At 38.9% G+C, this 19,484-nt stretch overlaps 1 protein-coding gene across 1 annotated transcript in view; it reads right to left on the bottom strand.

Annotated features, from left to right (window-relative positions):
* Positions 1-19,484, bottom strand: part of b3glcta (beta 3-glucosyltransferase a) — a 110,861-nt gene that overhangs the window by 82,030 nt on the left and 9,347 nt on the right. The window contains exon 2 of the mRNA XM_079392647.1: positions 13,941-13,987. Within this exon, the coding sequence (XP_079248773.1) occupies positions 13,941-13,987 (47 nt within the window). The remainder of the gene's footprint in view (positions 1-13,940; positions 13,988-19,484) is intronic.

Below are 19,484 nucleotides of genomic sequence, written 5' to 3' on the forward strand. Positions count from 1 at the left end.
CTTATTTTCTGAAATCTAAATTTTCTCAACAAACACTCATTCAACATGAAACCAAGAAATGAGACCTACACTTTCACTGCCTCTCCCCACAGCCTCTCAAATGTTTGTATCCCCCAGGACATGTCACCCCTTTTAGGGTTAAACATTTTTTTTTTTTATCCCAAACCTTTGAATGGTACTTCCAGGTATTTTTTTTATCAGTTTGCCTGAAGTTACCCAGTTGAAACAAGCACTTCTTAGGATGAAATAGGCTCAATCACTGGATTTGCCAAAGCTTGCAACATTAGTGGCATCAAATATTTGAAAGATATTCATAGTTTATACCATACCAAATTAGCAAGTTAACCAAATAATCACGAGCAGATAATTAATTATCACTTATAAACGGCTATATATTCAGATCACAAAGTCTAAACACATTTTACTGTTTCTTTGGTATCTAACTGATTGCAGAGAATGATGAGACACTATTTAAATGATTTATTTTTTACACAAGTCTGATTTATTTAACATAAACCTGCTTTTAAATGACAAATAAAAACGAAACGAACTGTAGCTTTAAATATCAATAAGATTGTTTTTTTTCTCTAAGTATGTGGGTGCTTGCCAGAACAAAATCTGCTATAGTGCACACAAAGGACTTTCAAAATTACATCTTTTCAGAATTGACTAGTCAGTGGGATGTCTGAAAGACTAGCCAGTCAAAAAGCCTTGTATAATTAGGCTGGTTTATGTCCAGAGACCATCAGATTATTCTGTGGATAAATGGATACTAAGTGCACACTTTCAATAGGTTAAGTGACAGATATTGAACAAATAAGTAGGCAAAATAACAACCAGAATCTTTAATTGCACAAAACTAGCAGTCCTCAAAAAAAAACTATGCATAATAATACAAACTCTGCACACACCAGGTGAATTTGAAATCTGACAGTAATTGTTTTGAAATGTACTGTCGAGGCTGGTGAATTTATTATAAAAGCGCTGCTTTGAAGGCTGTGGTTTAATGGGCCAGAATTTAGTCACGCAACTTCTTAGAGAGGGTTAATTGACTGTCAGCATGTTAAAAGCCTTATGAGAGGTTGCGTGTCTAAATTTAACCCCTGTAGTGAACTGCCACTAAAAAAAAAATTTCGAACACATTTTCTCTTTTTTTGTCTATTCATTTGAAATGAGGCATGTCACCACTGATCAAACTGTGCACATCATCTCCCTCCCACCATGCCATAGATGTAGATCACCTAACATTGTGCCACACAGCTCCGATCCACATAGAAATTTCTCACTTATATGCATGTTTCCTTTCACAGACTCATTTTCATCATATAATCAACAGGGGAGCAATATAAATCTGTTTGAAGAAAGTGGATAACAGGATACCAGGCAAAACGTCTTCACGGACTACTTGTGCTGTCAGATTTTTGATCTGATTGCAATGTGAGGAAAATTTATGCATGGGCAGAAAGGACCACATCAGAACTGATTTAATTCAGTGCCAGGGGTGGGTAGAAGGCACTGACTTAATTAGGTTCTGTAGTTTAAGTCAAGCTCAAGGGTTTCTCTTCCTCTTCTTTGCACATACTTTCTGAAGCGGACTAAACAGGAGAAAATGGGCCAGTGCAACAGCTGTGGTCAGGATAACAGATAAAATACAATAGAGCGGAGGTGGCTGTATCATGCTACTTCAACCCTGACCTTCTATTGTCTACAGTAAAAAACCCAACAAATTAAAAATGCACAACCTGCTCATCCACTTCAATCTTTAAAACCCCACAACAGCAGCTTTAAGTTTACCACATAATGGCAGTGTGTGCGTTTTTGTGGGCATGAGATATTTATTCTATCCCAAGTCTACTTGCTGGAAAATGATAACATTCCCAACCCCACTATCATCCACTTACAATCTCTGTACTTTGTATAAACATACCGTATACAGCACAGTTAAATGGGGAATGTTCATTGTTAAAGCTGCAGTCTGTAACTTTTTTTGGTTAAAAATAATCCAAAATCAATTTTTGACATAAACAGCCAGTGTTCAAAACTATCGCCTTACTTTAGCCCAATTCACAACGGTAAGCTTATAATAATGTTTTCTAATTTGAGTGGTACGGGTAGGTTTTCGTGGGAAATTCGAGCATGCCGCCGCGACATTACGTCACATCTGCAAACAAAGAAGTTGCCCCGGCTGATCCTGAATAATGTGAGAATTAGGGTTGGGTATCGTTTGAATTCTATCGATATTGATTCTTTTCGATTCCAATGTGGACTCTTTAAGAGTTGATTGTGTGTAAAACAGAACTGGATAAATTGAGTTTTTTTTTCTTTTCTTTTTTTTCCCCCCAATGGAAGTTGTGGTTCTCTCATGATTCTGAAGAAAAAATATTATAGACAACTAAACAAAATCACACGTAATTTATGAATGAATAATTCAATGACTCACTCAAGATATACTTGGTTCATTACTGGATGAATCAGCGTTCTTGAACGAATCTCTTGTATGATTCAAAGACAAATACATTTTAACAGGCCCTTTTCACCACCTACTGGCATAACAATGTAATCGATGAATCTTCATTTGAAGTGTCAAATTACTTTCAAAAGGTGATTTACTCTATTTTAATCGCTCCCGTAGACATCAGTGTTTATATCTGAACTATAAACTTTTATCCAAGTAGGCTACTGTGATTTGAATATTTGTAACAGAAATAATGATACTGTGTGGTTGAAAAGATTGTGAGGCTGTTTCATTCATGACAGATGACAGCTGCTCTCTTCAGGTCAGTGGCAGCGTGAACACAGCTTAAATTTTCAAATCACACTGACTGATGTGATCGTATGCTGCATGGACGAACCAAGTGATCACAACATTGCATGGTTTGCAAATGTGATATGAGCTAACCCATCTTTAGATTAAATCACCATTGGTAGCATGATTTATTGTAATGCTTTTTTCCTCAGTTGGTCAGAACAAAAGTGCCAGACATATTACTTACTTGTTCAAATGACAATATATGGTGAAAATTCATATATTCCAAGTCGTAGGCTAGAATCTGTGATTCCGAAATACAGTATCCACACCAGTGTGGTGACTGACAGCCACACATACTCCTCAAAACATTATATTCATCTGCACTGGAGCCGTGCCGGTGCACAACTCACGCAAGGAAGATAATTCCGCACACACCTGCAATTGCAGGTTTTCAAACAGAAATGGCGACAAAGAGGCAAAACTTACGGACGGCAGCTTTAAATAAATTGTCTGATAATAGTTTATTAATTTATTATTAATAATTTTAAAAGTTAAAATATATATATATTTTTATTTTGGGAATAGACTTTAGTATTATTTAAAAATTAAGTGAAAAGTGCTCTTTCTTCCCAGTGTTTTCATTGTCTGAAAATAGAATATTAATATTAGATTATAAGAATGAAATACAAAAAAACTAACTTCTTGGCAACTAACTGGCTACTATATGTTAGTGCTGTTAAAATAACTAATTAAATTGCAAAAAAAATTCTGAAATTAATCGCAATTAATTAATTACACCTAACAAATTTATTTTTATTTTTTTCATTGCAATAATTTCATATTCAATCCTTAAATTACTGTACAAACAACATAAAGACAGTATATTTAATATTTGTTTAGGCATCTTTTATGACTAAAAGCCTGTATCACTGATGCCACTGGGGGCAGTCGTGGCCTAATGGATAGAGAGTCGGACTTGTAACACGAAGGTCGTGGATTCAAGTCTCAGGTCCGGCAGGGATTATAGGTGGGATGAATGAATAACCAACGCTCTCTTACACCCTCAATACTACGAATGAGGTGAGATCCTTGAGCAAGGCACCGAACCCCCAACTGCTCCCCGGGGCGCCGCAGCAATATGGCTGCCCACTGCTCCGTCCACGGTGTTCACTGCTTTGTGTGGGTGCACTTGGATGGGTTAAATGCAGAGCACAAATTCCGGGTATGGCCACCATACTTGGCCACATTTCACTTCACTTTACTTCACCAATACTACTGATGAATCCTTAAAGCTATAAAAGTTCTTGATTTTCACTTTTCTTTTATTCTTTGATTAAAAGACATCAAAGCAGCTGGGTTATTAGGTTATTTGGCTGCTATGTCTCTAAGAGCTGCCTCTGTTGAACGTAATGTGGATCTGACACACATCTTATTTTGTCACAAGTTTCAGGTCTGAAAGTCTCTATTAATGACCTGACAAGTTGAATCTATGTCGAACACTCTTCTGTGAGAGAAAAAGTAAAAATACTAAATAAGCAATTACAAATTACAAATATAAAAACTAGAAATTCAATTTTAAGAATAACAAAAAACAACAAAATGTTTAACTTTAGAGACCTAAGGAAGGTTTATTTTTCCTGCAAACACCTAAAGAAAAATTATAGTCCAAGACAAAACCGCAAAGGAGTGAAGGACAAACTCTACCCACCAACATGTGGTACAACAGGGATATCAGAGACAAAAACAATGCACCCAGAAGAGAATGGCTGCATGTGGGCAGTGCTAAGAATATCAAATAAAAAGAACAAGACATGTGGGACTCATAAATTTTTTTTCCTTGCTTTACAAGGTCATACAAGAAAATCGTAAATTCAACACATTGTGGCATCTCAGGGCTGCTGGGAGCCTGTTTTGCTGCTGATACAGCGTCAATGAACCAATTACTATTCAATGGCCAATGGCAGAGTCAGAATAAACTTCCCATCCAGTCTCATCCATACCCTGTAGTTTAAGGAATTGTTGTCACAAAGCTCATTGGAAAAGCCAGTTTCTCTCCGTCAATACCTGATCGGAGCAACGAGTCTCAAGATAATCCCTTATGGTGGCAATTTCTCATCCTTCTGCAGGAAAGGAACCGTGCAAGCCCAGAAAAGCGCCGTTCCTTCACCATTCCTATTGCTTCCAACTACGCCAAAAACGCTCTTCTGTGGGATTCGGAGAGATCATCAGAAAGGACCGTTCAGCACAGATGGCGAAGCCCAGAACTGCCAGTGCAAGCATGCCGAGATTGCAAGCAGCAGCAAGTAGCTTGAGTGGCATTTGCCAGCTGGCTCTCGATATCCTTCAGCTAAACCAGCACTGACAGGACTGAACCTGTTTGAAGAGGTAAAAATGAATCACCAGTAGGGCTGTAACGTCCCAGTCGATTAGTCGATTAATTGGTCGATATGGTCTGGTTCGACCAAAAATCTGATTGGTCGATTTTTTGCCGCGCTCATTTCATCAGTTTGGCCGCGCTCATTTCATCAGGTGGAAAGCACTAATTGCTAATGGGGGTGTTTTCAGAGCACCCCTGTTTCACAGGTAACAGTCTGTTTTCAGAACACCCCCATTGTTTTCACTTTTTTTGGATTAGCCCAACCCACTGGAGAAGAGATACAGATAAGTAGGCTTTAGAAGGTTTGATGCTGAATATTATTTATTTAATAACAAGCTAGTGTAAAAACAAGAAGCTGTCTCCTTCCAAAGAACCAGTGTTAATTTCGTTAACGAAGAGGACGACGAAAAATATTCGTTAACGAACCTTTTTTCTGTGACTAAGACGAGAAGTTGACGAGATAAAATTAATATCTGATGATAAAAACTATGACGAAATGTATGCGCGTCTTCGTTAACGAGACGAGACGGGACTAAAATGTTATTTGAGGACTACCGGACATTCAAAATACATCCTATAGGCTAAATTGACTGTCTTGTCTTTTAAAATGTGCGTCCCTGTCTCTGGATCGCAATCAGATGAGGGGCGTTTGTAGCTATATCTCACAGTATGGCAGCCGCAGTGGGCGGATACGCTACCAAAACGCAAACTAGCGATCTGAAACAATGGCCTCAGCAACTGAATGGTTATAGGGATAGGGTGACCAGACATCCCGTTTTTCCCAGGAGTCACAATTCGTTGTTGATTAACTTAAAGTTAGTGAAGGCGCGATAGGCGGAATCACTCTGATAGAAGTGCTCCACTTTCTCAGTTCTCACACAGCGCGCGATCAGTTCTCAGTTCTCACAATATTGCGCTGTGCCCACTGTTTGTGATAGTTTTGAGCCTAAGATGCTTTATTTTTCAGTTATGCACTTTATTTGGTTTCTGCTCTTGTTTGTTTAATAAATATTCTTTTTTTATTAAAGTGGACGCGCATTTTGTGTTTATTAAGAGTAAAAGCTTTAAGTCTATTCGTGTCTCAGCCGCGAAGCTGAGCTCTTATGTTCAGCCTCGCTCTGTGCGAGCTGCGCAGAGCGGCTGAAATGATAGTGTCTGACAGTTATACTTATAACATATGACAAAAATAATTTTCTAAATTATGTTGCACATTCCTCAAAAGTTCTTGTGATATCACTAGTTGACAACATAGTACTGTTTTCAGAAATCACAGGCTATGATATTGCGCAGGTGCATCTGATGCACCGCTGTCAGAGACGACAGACTCGTGTGTCAGACTCATTTCAGTGCAAAATAATTAGGTCAAAAACGATTTAATATACTGCAAATAGCCTATTAGTTTTTTATGTTTATTTATAATTAATTTAGGCAGACAACAAGGCTACCAAGTACTGAGCACAGTGCGTATCTAATTAATGTAACGTACGTTTTTTTTTCTCAAACAACGTCATTTTTAGTCGATTTTTAGTCGAAAGGTTCAGGACTTCAGTCGACCAAGATTTTCTTTGGTTGATTACAGCCCTAATCACCAGTCGTTTCACATGGGCAAGGCTGCTTGAAATTACAAGGCCAAGCTTAATTGGAGTTGGGTTTAATGTGTGTGCTCGTCTTCCAAGAGCAATTCAATCAAGGGAATCTTCTGAAACATCCTTGATTAGACCCACCTTTCTTTTTCTTTTTTTATACGCAGGCCAAGGTTGGATCGCTCTCTCGCTTCTCGTGATATATGGGAGAGTATTCCAGCACACACCAGTGACCTGTCGAGTCTCATTTGCCCTCTGTTCCCTGAGCCACTGAGATTCCGAGTCCAGCGCCGTTTCTCGAGCTGCATGACCAATGCGGCCGGTTATTGAGAAAAAGGTTGACAGCAAAGGTCATGCAAGATTGAAAAGTTGAAGATGAAAACTGCACCTTGGTATATCTTTTATGAGCTGTTTGTTGTGCTGTAAATCACATGACTTGCCAGCTGTGGGTTTTTCTCCATATTTCAAGCCAAATTGTAATCCCTGACCTGTATCCAAGAGCAAGGCCAAGTGTACGACCCAAAAACATCATTTGAATGCAACCGCTGTCTTGTACAGACATGCTGTCACGTGAACTGCATAGGTATTATAAAGACAAAAAAAAAAGCTTCAAAAAGAATTACTTTCATTAAGTAAAAAAGCACTTTACCTGCAACCCAACACTAGGATACCTTTATATAAAAAAAAAAAATGCATCTCAACACAGTGGTGACTTATAATGCAAGAAAGAAAGTCGCAAGAAACTACAAGACAGCAATTTCACTTTTAGTCTGACAAATTCTTTTCTAACACATTCAAATTTGCAATTCAGTGTCATTGAGATGACATGCCAAACCTGACTGCTACAATGCAATCGTATCAATCATTCATCAGCGAAAGTCATTAGCTAAAGCAGGAACTCCAACAAATGATAATTTCTTTCTGTTTCAAGAAATTCTACCTAAAAAATGACTATGTGGTGCTAAATGGTGTCATAGATTTGTTTAACAAAAGTAACGGAATTTAATAAATCTGTACGAATTCTATGTATATTGTATTCATTATTATAATAATCCATAAATTAATTAATTATTGTCTTAATTGCTATTTGATTTGGTAAATGTAACAAACATAGCTAAAAATTGAAATAATAAATCTAAATACACAAAAATACTAGGACTGTCCATTAGCCTTGCTGCATCAGTCAGGGGTTAAAGCAAAAAAAAAAATCCTGAGCCTGAACTTTTTTCGGGGGCAGGGGGCGGGGCGGGGGGATTGTGGGGGGGTGGCAGCACATGTAAAGCATGCAATGACTGTGGCAGCTTTAACATTTGAAAGGATACTATGGAAAAGTTATTGCTTTCCTGATTTTCCAAACTGATTTTTTTTTTTTTTTCATGAATATGGTTGACCTGAAGAGTGTAAACTATCATACACTTGGAAAATAATGAGCTATATCACCGCTTATCGACACTAGGGGTGTGACAATACACTTAGCTCATGAGATGAGACAAAATACAGATACTTGATTCACTAGAACAAGACAATATTTAATACTATTTTTAAGAAATTTTCAAATGACGAAATAGATGTCTTTTAATTATAAAAAGTAAAACAATGCAGTTGTATTTTGAAATATTTTAACTAATCTAGGGCTGTAACTAATGATTATTGTGGTAATCAAGTAATCTACTGATTATTTTGACAATCGAGTAATCTGATATTTTTTAGTAGCACAAATGGACCTAAGTGAAAACCAGGCTTTAGTATGACTATTTATATATAAACCAACGATGAGGCAATAATTATTGCCTCAAATAAAATCTCAAAACCAAGTAATTACATGGTTTTATTGAACAACACTGTTAAAATACATGTATATGCCTATACATAATATGAACATAACCAACTTAAGTACATTATGTATTAGAACAAATATCCTGCAGAGGGCGCCAATGGCCTGTTTCACTTTACAGCGTGATCAAACGACAATATTTAGCCACATGCAAACTCAGAAACTTTTATTTTGAAATCGCGATGTACAATAAATGGCATAGGTTGATGTATTCTCGTGTTGGCAATGGTTTATGACTTGCGTTACAAATCTAGTAAGATAATGCACAATGTTTTCCCAGATGAACGTTAAGGAATTTATATTCACAGCATATGCAGAGGAAGAGTTTAGCCCCTTTCACACATACAGTCTTCACTGATAAATTACCGGTAAGTTACCATTAAAAGATCTTGTGGGAACCTTTTCAAAAATCCTGGTAAATTTGTTCTGGCAATCATATCGTTCTTATGGAGATGACATGATTACTCTGAGCTGTTTACTGTCACGGTGCACACAGCAGGGAGGAACAATGAACACGGAGACGAGGATGTAAACTCAAATAACATACTTTACTGAAGACAACACGGCAAGGCAAGGCTTACAAGGACAGGAACACCGGAGAGTAACGAGTAGACCAGACAAAATAACATTGAACAGACAGAACTATAAATACACAGCATAATGAGACAGACACAGCTAGACACGAATAAACTAATGATCACATCAGACAAGGACAGGAAACAAACCAAATAAAGGCACAAGAGGCAGGAACACATGACACACACGACAGAGGTCTGACATAACTCCCCCCTCCCGAAAGGCTCGTCCCGGGGGGGTGGGCGCTCTGACAGACAGCCAATGGCCGAAGTGGAGCAGGGAGCTCAGGGGGCCATGGCAGGTGGTCTTCCTGGCCGTGGCCTCGTTCCTCAGCCCGGCCACTCCAGCCGGAACCCTTCTACCCCCCCCCCAAAATTTCCATGGGGCAGCTCGGGGATTTCAGGGTGTCCGGGACCAAACGAACTGGCACAAGTTAAAAGGACCTTGGTCACTGGTCAATACGGCGGCAGCCGGCTGCCACTACAACAACGGCGGCAGCCGGCTGACCCTCTCAACGGCGGGGACCGGTGGGCTGGAGGAAGCCACAACCGGCGACGGGCCGAGTGACCGCGGACGGCGGGTTGGCCTTCCCCACAAAACAGCGAACTAGAGGGGCTGCAAACGGCGGAGTGATACCCCGCGAACGGCGGGGTCCGTGAGCCGCGGACGGCGGCGTCATACCCCGCGAACGGCGGGGTTGGTGAGCCGCGAACGACGGAGTGATCTCCCGCAAACGGCGTGGTCAGTGAGCCGCGAACGGCGGAGTGATCTCCCGCAAACGGCGGCGTGATACCCCGCGAACGGTGGGGTCCGTGAGCCGCGGACGGCGGCGTGATCTCCCGCAAACGGCGGGGACGGTGAGCCATGGACGGCGGCGTGACACCCCGCAGCGGGGGTTCGGAGAGCCGCGAACGGCGGGGTCGGAGAGCCGTGAACGGCGGCGTGATCTCCCGCGAACGGTGGGGTCGGAGAGCCGCGAACGGCGGCGTGATCTCCCGCGGGTATGAGTCAGCGGCGATCCGGCGGGCTTGACTCAGCGGCGATCCGGCGGGCATTGAGTCAGCGGCGCTCCGGCGGGCTAGGGTGAGCCGCGGATGGCGGCATGACTTCAGGGAGCCGCAGACGGTGGGTGAGTCCCGCGAACGGCGGGCAAAACACAGGAACAAAAAAAACAAACAAAAAAAAACACGAACGGCGGGGTTGTTGAGCCGTGAACGGCGGTGTGATCTCCCGCGAACGGCGGGGACGGTGAGCCGCGGATGGCGGCGTGATACCCCGTGAAAGGTGGCGTGATCTCCCGCGAACGGTGGGCAAAACACAGGAACAAAATAAAACGCTAGAAAACTGGACAAAACAAAACGAACTGAAGGGACATCGCTTACTGTTTGGTCTGGTCTTCTGTCACGGTGCACACAGCAGGGAGGAACAAGGAACACGGGGATGAGGATGTAAACTCAAATAACATACTTTACTGAAGACAACACGGCAAAGCAAGGCTTACAGAGACAGGAACAGTAACGAGTAGACCAGACGAAATAACACTGAACAGACAGAACTATAAATACACAGCATAATGAGACAGGCACGGCTAGACACAAATAAACTAATGATTACATCAGACAAGGCAGGAAACAAACCAAATAAGGGCACAAGAGGCAGGAACACATGACACACATGACAGAGGTCTGACATTTACAAAGCTCCACTACTTTTTAATTAGCTTTTCTATGTAAATATGCGCTAGATGGACATCTTTGACCATTGCGCCTCGCAGCTTTTTGTTGCTTTTTATTTTTTTATTGCCATTCATCAGGGCTGCGATTATACGCCTCTCGTTTTGTTTATAAGAGCAAAAAAATTATGATTGGCTAGTAATATTAGTTTGGTTGAGAGTGAAAGCTGTGCTCCTCTCATACCATTGGTAGGTGAACTCATTGACTTAAAAGTGATATCAAGTTTTTTTGTTTTGTTTTTTAATGTAGGATAATTTTTTTCTGCAGCCAATCGCTGCACGCCGGAGATCCGCCACAGTGCCGGAGAACTTTAAGCCCTGATCAGTGTTACCGTAAAGCCAAGGCGGAGATAACAGCGCAGGCTCCGACGTCACAAGCCAAAAATCTTCACCCTGGCAGGAGTTTTCAAAAATGTCCAGTTTCAGTGACCTGGTGCAGCGTTTGCGTGTGGACGAACGGCCAGACCGCATAGAAAAAGCTGCGGTTTTGAAAATAACCGCGTTCGTGTGGACAGGGCCTTAGTTTCAAAACTAAATGCAAAAGCGCCCGTTTCAAAAATATTTGAAAAAGCCTGTTGACTTTTGTCGTTTTACTTTGGAATTTTACATTAATTTATTATCTATTTGGTTCTATCGGGTTTGCTGATTTTCTGTTTTTTTTTTTTAACTTTATGTAAGTAATATGATATTTTATATTAGACCTATAGCATGGCGGATTTTATTCATTTTGTTAATAAATTAAACATTTAATGAGTTTGTCTTTGTACTGTTTTTTTTACTGTTGTCCATTCAATCAGTTGACGCTGAATTGCCGCCAATTGCGCTCATGCATTTACAAGCTATTTAAAAGTGAAGAAAAGAGGGAAAACTCTAGCGGACTATCCCCGCGTCAGTAGAACAACAAGCATACGTTGTAGTCTTCTCGTGAATGCGTGCCGAAGACTGACATGGAAGAGACGAAATTGTTGAATAAAGTCACTGTTTTTGTTTTCTTTGCACACAAAAGTATTCTTGTAGCTTCATAAAACTGCAGTTGAACCACTGATGTCACATGGACTATTTTAACAATGTCCTTACCTTCCTGGACCTTGAATGTGGTAATTGCATTGCTGTCTATGCAGGGCGAGAATGCTCTCGGATTTCATCAAAAAATATGTTAATTTGTGTTCTGAATATGAGCGAAGGTCTTACGGGTTTGGAACGACATGAGGGTGAGAAATGAATGACAATTTTCATTTTTAGGGTGAACTATCCCTTTAACATATTCATTTAGAATGACTAATTTTATTTATATTTTAAAAGTGTTAAAATGAACTAATCTATATAATCGTATCTCCTGTATGAGAACAGGCAGCACAGAATGAGATGACAGAGCCAGTTACACACAAAACATGATCTTGCATTCAGAAACGGGCGGAAATGTCTGCAATGGAATGAAACCGAATCGACAAAGATGAACATTCAACATATTTGTCAAGAAGCTACAGAACGAATGCTCAACTAACCTTCATGATTCTTATTTTCAGCGGAAATAAAGCACAACACCTGACCTCCATTTCTTTTTTTAAATCTCTCTCTCTAATGCTTTCTGTGTTACTGAATTATTTCTTAGCAAATATTGATATGTACATTTAATTGCGATTTAATTAAATAATTTCGGCATCATGTAATCTATGTTCAAATCGACTGACAGCCCTAATCAAACACACACTGAAAAGGCAGAAAAAGAGAAACTTCAATGACAGCAGCAGCACCATTCATTTGGATCCTTGATTTCAACCAGTCAATCCTCTCACGCCATGAGCTCAAGGATGTGCTGTCTTTGAATAGCATTGATTTAACAGTAGGAGGGCCTGAACAATTGTCCATCCTGTCATCCCTCTGCTTTGAAAATCAAGAGAAGATTCTCAGCTATTTCATGTCTATTTCTTCTACTCTCCATCTGTCTGAAATTGTATTGATACAAAGTGTAGGAATGGTTTTCCTTTATTTACATTCAATCAACCATGAATGCATGAACCTTCAACCATAGTGAGGGTAACAAACTGAACCATTCAATTTTAATTTCACCTGCTTGAAGAAAAGAGAACGAAATAACAACAAAGAAAATGGAAAAAATGACTAAAAACCCAAGACATACAAACACATCTGACCCCAGGTCAAGGTCTAAACACAAGCATATCACATATTCCTTTCCACCAATTCCAATGCACTTATTTTTCTCCTCTTCTCTGTCCCTCATTCCCTCTGCTGACCCAGAATGTCAGTGGCATTTCTGCTTAAAAATCAAAAGCTACAGCAGAAAACGAATGCATTAACCGTGAAACCTATCAGGGGAAAGCAGAAACGGCTGACGCAATAAAAGAGACGAGAGTTACTTGCGGCGAGGATCATTCTCTCAGTATTTCAGCTGTGAAGGCCCCTGTCAAAGTCCCTTATAGTTAGACAAACTCAATGCAATGCTTATTGCAAGACAATGACACAGCCTGACAATTTGAAGACAGATGTGCTTCTTGGTAACTAATGATAACCGATAATAAACAGTAGGCTATGTTGTGGGAGATTTAGCATTGTGAAATGTTTGCAACCTGTTCAACTCCAGAATCTGGACATTACAATGCATATAGATGATTTGAGGTGGTTTTATAATTTGGTTCAAGCTGTTCCAGTAGAGCATAGAGCAACAGTAGCGTAAGTCCAATGAATCTTGACATTTTCATCATGCAATATGTATATACGATTTCCAACATGGTTGTTTGAGAAATGAAAAGCTAGACACTGCAAAAGGGTTTCACAACTGTTGCAAAACAAACAACGTGCCAGAAAAACATTAATCACTGCAATAATGATACAATCCTAGTATTTCATCCTTCAGTATTTGCTTATTTAAATCCAAATGGCAACTGTGTATATTACATATATTAGGAGTGTAATGGTAAGCTTGCGTTCATAGTGCTGGATAAACAAAACTTGTACAAGCAGTGATGGGTCTTGAGGCAAGTATACAAAAAAAGAACAGTGGATATTACAGATCTACAATTTAAAATGAAACTGCTGTCATACACAACAGTAAACGTGTCAGCCCTTACCTTTGTTGGACTCTCCACATCATTTCCCTTTGTAGTGATGAGGGTCACTGGAGAAGAAATCAAACAGAAAATATCAGATCACAACAATGAGGGCTCCATTAACATGCTGAGAGAACTGCAAGTCTAAAAGCCCATGTTTTTCTAATGTAAATGTTACGTGCTTGTTTAAGAAGAGGGAGTTAAAAGCCAGCTGATTAGAGGAGAATCTCTTCTGCTTTAATCTGTACCAGCCGTTAGGGACTTCTGTCTGCACCACATGTATTTTGCAAAGTTTTTCATTAGAGCAGGAGAAGCTTCTCTCAAATTACATTTCCATTGATCCTGAGAAGAGAGTCGTTTTGCGAGGAGCCTCGAAATCGATATAGAGCGTCATAACGGCAGTTGCAGAGATGACTTTTGGTGCCAGTGAAATCATTGGGAGTGAAATTCGGTTTCTGAGAATATGTCCTTGGATCAGTTCATAATTACTCCTTTTACTTATCCGCTCCTCAGGTGACATAATAAGAGCAGAGCCGTGAGGGTGTGCATTAAAAATCCAGATTAACTCGTATGAAGGTTAAAAGGCATTTGCATCTCGCTACTTCACAAGTCCATTCGAACCTGTGAAATCTTCTTTTATATAACTCTTTAACGAGGCTGAGGTTTAAACCTCTGAGCCAATAGTTGGTTTGAATTTTATATTGCTTCTTTACTCCTGGCCCTGTGTGCTTGTAACTAAATTATTTATGGAGTCCAGTTCTTTGTAGATGTCCACAAAAACTCTTGAGAAGCCAGCAGAAAAAATTCAGCATTATGAATTAGGTTCAGATTTTTTCCATATAAACATACAAATGGTGCCAAAATCCAGTAAGTGGCAAAGAATAACTTGCGTTTCTTGGCCTGGTGTTATGCTGAATACATTAAATATGCATAAACTAATGACTCTGTGCTGAAAATGTCTGCTGGCTGTTTAAGTGAAAACATCTTTAAATTCATTAATGTGGACAGCGATGACAACTAATATCTAACACTTGTTAAAAGAAGATGACTGGTAAACATAGCCATAGAGAAAAATTTTAAGAAATCTAGACTTGGCAACATTAAAATTCCAAAGTTAACTTTGAGATGAGGAAACATTGAGCAATATCACAAACGAGGGGAATCAAAAGGTTATGTGTAAATGTAACATGATTATGTGAGCTCATTAGAGTCAAAGAGCGCGAGTGGCTCTGAGGATCTAATTGGGCTTGAAAATAATGCTGCTGAACAAATGATATTAATAACAATGTATAGGTGCATATTTGTCTTTTTATTTTATATTTAATGCACTGTTTGCACACACAGCTTTGCTGCCAAACGAGTCCAAGGAATAATCCAATATGCTCGCCTAAACTTTTCTCCTTTTCATGGGCCATTGAAAAGGCCAAATTAATTTAGTTAATCAGTTTGTTTGGATGCTTAATGTGAATGAACAGAGCTTAAAAAAAAAAAAAAGAATAATTTTATTCATCAAGGCTACATTAAATTGATCAAAAGTAAGTATTTTCAAAACTATTTCAAATAAATGAAGTTATTTTGAACTTTTTTTCTTAAAAAAAAAATACAAATAAAAAAATAATACAAAATGGTATCCACAAATTTAAGTATCACAACTGTTTTCCACATTAACACGCTAATTAAAAATAATAATAAAACATGTTTCTTGAGCACCAAATCAATATATTAGAATGATATCTGAAGGATCATGACACTGAAGACTAGCGAAATGCCTGCTGAAAATTCAGCTTTACCATCACAATAATAAATTAAATGTGCAAATATTAAAATAGAATAGTTATTTTAAATTGAAATAATTTTAAAATTCTTACTGTATTTTTAAAGAAATGAATGCAGTCTGGTGAGCATAAGTGACTTATCTTGAAAAATCTTAACAAACCCCAAACCTTTAAACGGGTTAATATTTATATCATATTTACATATATATAAATATAAATTGTCAGACTTTTGTCCCCGTGTCTTGTGTTTCCATGTCCTTATTTTTTTTTTTTTCCTGTTTCCTGTTTTCAGTCTAGTTTACTCCAGCTGTTTCTGTTCTCCGTGATTATTTTCCCAGTGTTCTTAAGTTTCCCTGTCTTAAGCGTCCGGTATTGTTTGACTTTCCCCTGTGTGCCATGTTTCCTGATGTTCTCATCATTAAAAGGAATGTTGTTCTCCTCGTCTCCTGCATTTTTTAAATATATACACATGCATGTAAGCGCATACATATATACATACATATATACATACATATGTAATAACAAACTTTTATTTTGGATATGATTAATCGCTTTTAAAATGATCTCCAGAACCCTGTAAGCAGCCACTTTCTCTCTTTCTTACCAAATGTAAGCCATTAATAATAAATAACCCATGGGTGGATGGATTTGCTCTGCCCTGAACATCATTGCTGCTCTTTTACCAGTGTGGCTGATTCATAAAGGGCCATGTCATTTTCAGCATATCAGTGGGCAGGATGATATAGGTCTGCCGTTTCTGTCAGATAATTCCCCCAACAGTTCTACCCAAGCACTGGGTTGTTTACAGCTGACGAATGCACACCGCTACTGACTATCATCAGTATAGCTTCCCTAATGTGCTCTGCTCTCACAGCGGCAAGAGCTAGATCACAATTTCACCTCAAATCTAATATTCTGTATTAGTGCTCCGACAGGAACGTGAAAGAAAAGCAATATGGGAGACTCATAATACTACATCTCCCCAAGCGTGCCATTAAAACGATTGTAAAACGCAAGAAATATGTTTTATATAAAAATCTGAGCGCATTCACCAGCATTCAGTTTCATTCAGCCAACATCTTAAAGAGAAAAAGAACCATTAAGCAGCTCCATCTTGAGTTCTAAATAAATAATTCCACATAAATAAGAGAAACTGTAGAGTGAGAAAATAGGTTTCAACAAAGAAAAATCACTTCTTTCAGCAGAAAAACAGGCTACATTCTCACATGGACTCAAACAGTCTGTCAGGGTGGATTAAATATGCAACATTTGGCTTGAAAACCTCGGCTTCCTTCAGGAATGCATCCAAGTTCACTCCTCGTTCTCTGACATCTGTCGCAAACTTTCAATCTTTTCATGCCGGTCCCCTGAGGATGTTAGGGCGAGAGATACACACACGAGGGCCATTTGCCAACTCTCTGAGCAATGCTTACACGTGGCCGCCGAGACTGCATCACTATATAGTGCCCTCCTTGCTTTTGACAACCGCTGGCTACATTCTTGATAAAATATTGTGAGAAAATCATTTGCCTGAATTGACATCTGTGCACGACTTTTTCAGATGTCTCCCAGACAAATGGAAAGAACAGATGCTCTTTCAGATAAAGCAGAACAACAAAGAAAAATGAGGGAAATTAGAAGCTTTGGATGAAAGCTGTTCTTGGGTAATCAAAGGGTTTTCAAAGTCTGTAAGGACGAATGGATCCACAGTTCCTGGGAACAAATACAGATACTTCCCTGCTACACAGTATATAAAAAGTAGTACATCAAATCACCAGGATGCCTAAATGCTCAGTAATCATCATATAAAGCAAACAACAACCAAACTACTTGCTACATCCGTTGAGATTCTGAACAGAATTATAAAAAATAAAAACTGAGGTTGATACGTACTGTAAAAAAAAATGACCGTGATTTTAACAGTAAAAGACCGTACAAATACTACAGTAAAAACCTATTCATTGGTTAACAGTAATTTCCCCTACTATATATGGTGAAAAACCGTATTGGACATTGCATGTAATTTTACGGTAGTATACAGTTTATGGAAGTGAAAAATAACAATTTACGGTGAATAAATGTAATTTGACATTCCCAGAATTCCCTGCATTACGTTTAAAAATTGTTTTTTGTTTCTTCTTAGTTTTTTCATATAACTTATGAAGATTAAGGTTGTATGTTACATTTAATGTTGTTAAATTAATGTTTATTGCATTATATCATTTTCATGTGTGTTACCATGATGGTGTTTAGCATTTGTGTGAATGACACTGTGCACCTTCTATATATGTTAGTGTTTAAAAGCTGCTTGTGATGATAGGGGTGTGAACCTACACTGGTCTCACGGATCGGTTTGATTACAATTATGCCATCGATTCGGTTCAATTCGATATCACGATACATCATGATGTATTGACGAAGCGCTGCATCCTCAATTTTAAATTTTACTTCACAATGTGAAGTTCACATGTATACAATTTTGTCAATAAATAAAAGCAGTTAGATATATGAACTGGGGCCCGTTTCAGAAAGGAGGTTAAGTGAAAACCCTGAAATGAGGGGAACTCTGGGTTTTCCGTTTCAGGGGACTGTAAGTCAGTGATGTTTAAATCGGTTTAAATGAGGCTAATCTGGTAAATGACATTCACTTGATAATATCTTTCTGTGACCTCTGGAAGTAACCCAATAATCAGAATTTCCTTCAGGATTTCCAGTGTGGTTGGATGCATTGATGACAAGCATATCTCCACCATCACACCTTCTGAAAATGAAATTCTGATTACTGTATGGAATGGAAGGATGCCAGATGGAGGGGTAGTAGCTACGACATGCCGTAACCACAGCTGTTAAATAAACTAATTATTCACAATTTATTTGGTCATCTTTATTTCCTATAAATACAAAAGAAACAGTTATTCTTAAATTCAATACTTCCAATACTTGACCATCTCTTCTTCATCTGTCAGTGGTGCTGGTGCAGGTTCTCCCCCCTTTTTGGGAGCCTCTGCCTTCTTGCTGTCGACTGAGTACAAGTCAGTAGTTAATTTTATTACTCTAAGAAATGTAACAGGTTGGATTAGAGAACATTTAATTATGTGAAAAGAGTGTTAGACTATAAGGGAAAAAGCTGCAGCGCACTGAAATAGACACCGAATTATATTTAATGTCAAACGTTTGTAAAGTCATTTAGCCTACACCCATGAACCTTTCATGCTTAAAGCTTTACCTTGATTGAATTGTGTTTTTATACTTCATTTTTAGCTGCTGCCACGTTCTTGTTTCTTTTTTCTGTCTTTTTCCTTTTTTTGGCATGGGATACCATTAAAATGAATATTAGTTCAATAATTTACAATTTTCACCTCTGATATTATAACAATTAAGTTATTAACAGTTATGCACTGACTCGGGTGCTGTTGCCATGGTGAATCATAATTTCGGAGCTCCACTGATCATGACTTTCATAGTCGTGGTGCACGTGCTAAACTCAGAGTCAAATGAACTAACACAATTCAGCCGTTCTGAAACCGAAAACTCATCTCACGGTAGTTCAACTCAGAGTTCAAGTTTAAACTCAGAGTTGGTTGAACCTCCTTATTAAAACGGGCCCCTGTACCTTTAATTTTACCTGCTCAAAGAAAACACGCTTCTTGAATGTCTCAAATATCAAGCAAAACTCAAGTCTGGGCATAGAAGACAACAGGAGCATTTAGAACAAATACGCAAAAGTAAATACTAAATACTTGGCACTGACAAACCTTAACAGCTCAGGGTGAAAACGGCTGACGTGGTT

The sequence above is a fragment of the Barbus barbus genome (assembly GCF_936440315.1).
Source record: "Barbus barbus genome assembly, chromosome: 34".
Classification (NCBI taxonomy): domain Eukaryota; kingdom Metazoa; phylum Chordata; class Actinopteri; order Cypriniformes; family Cyprinidae; genus Barbus; species Barbus barbus.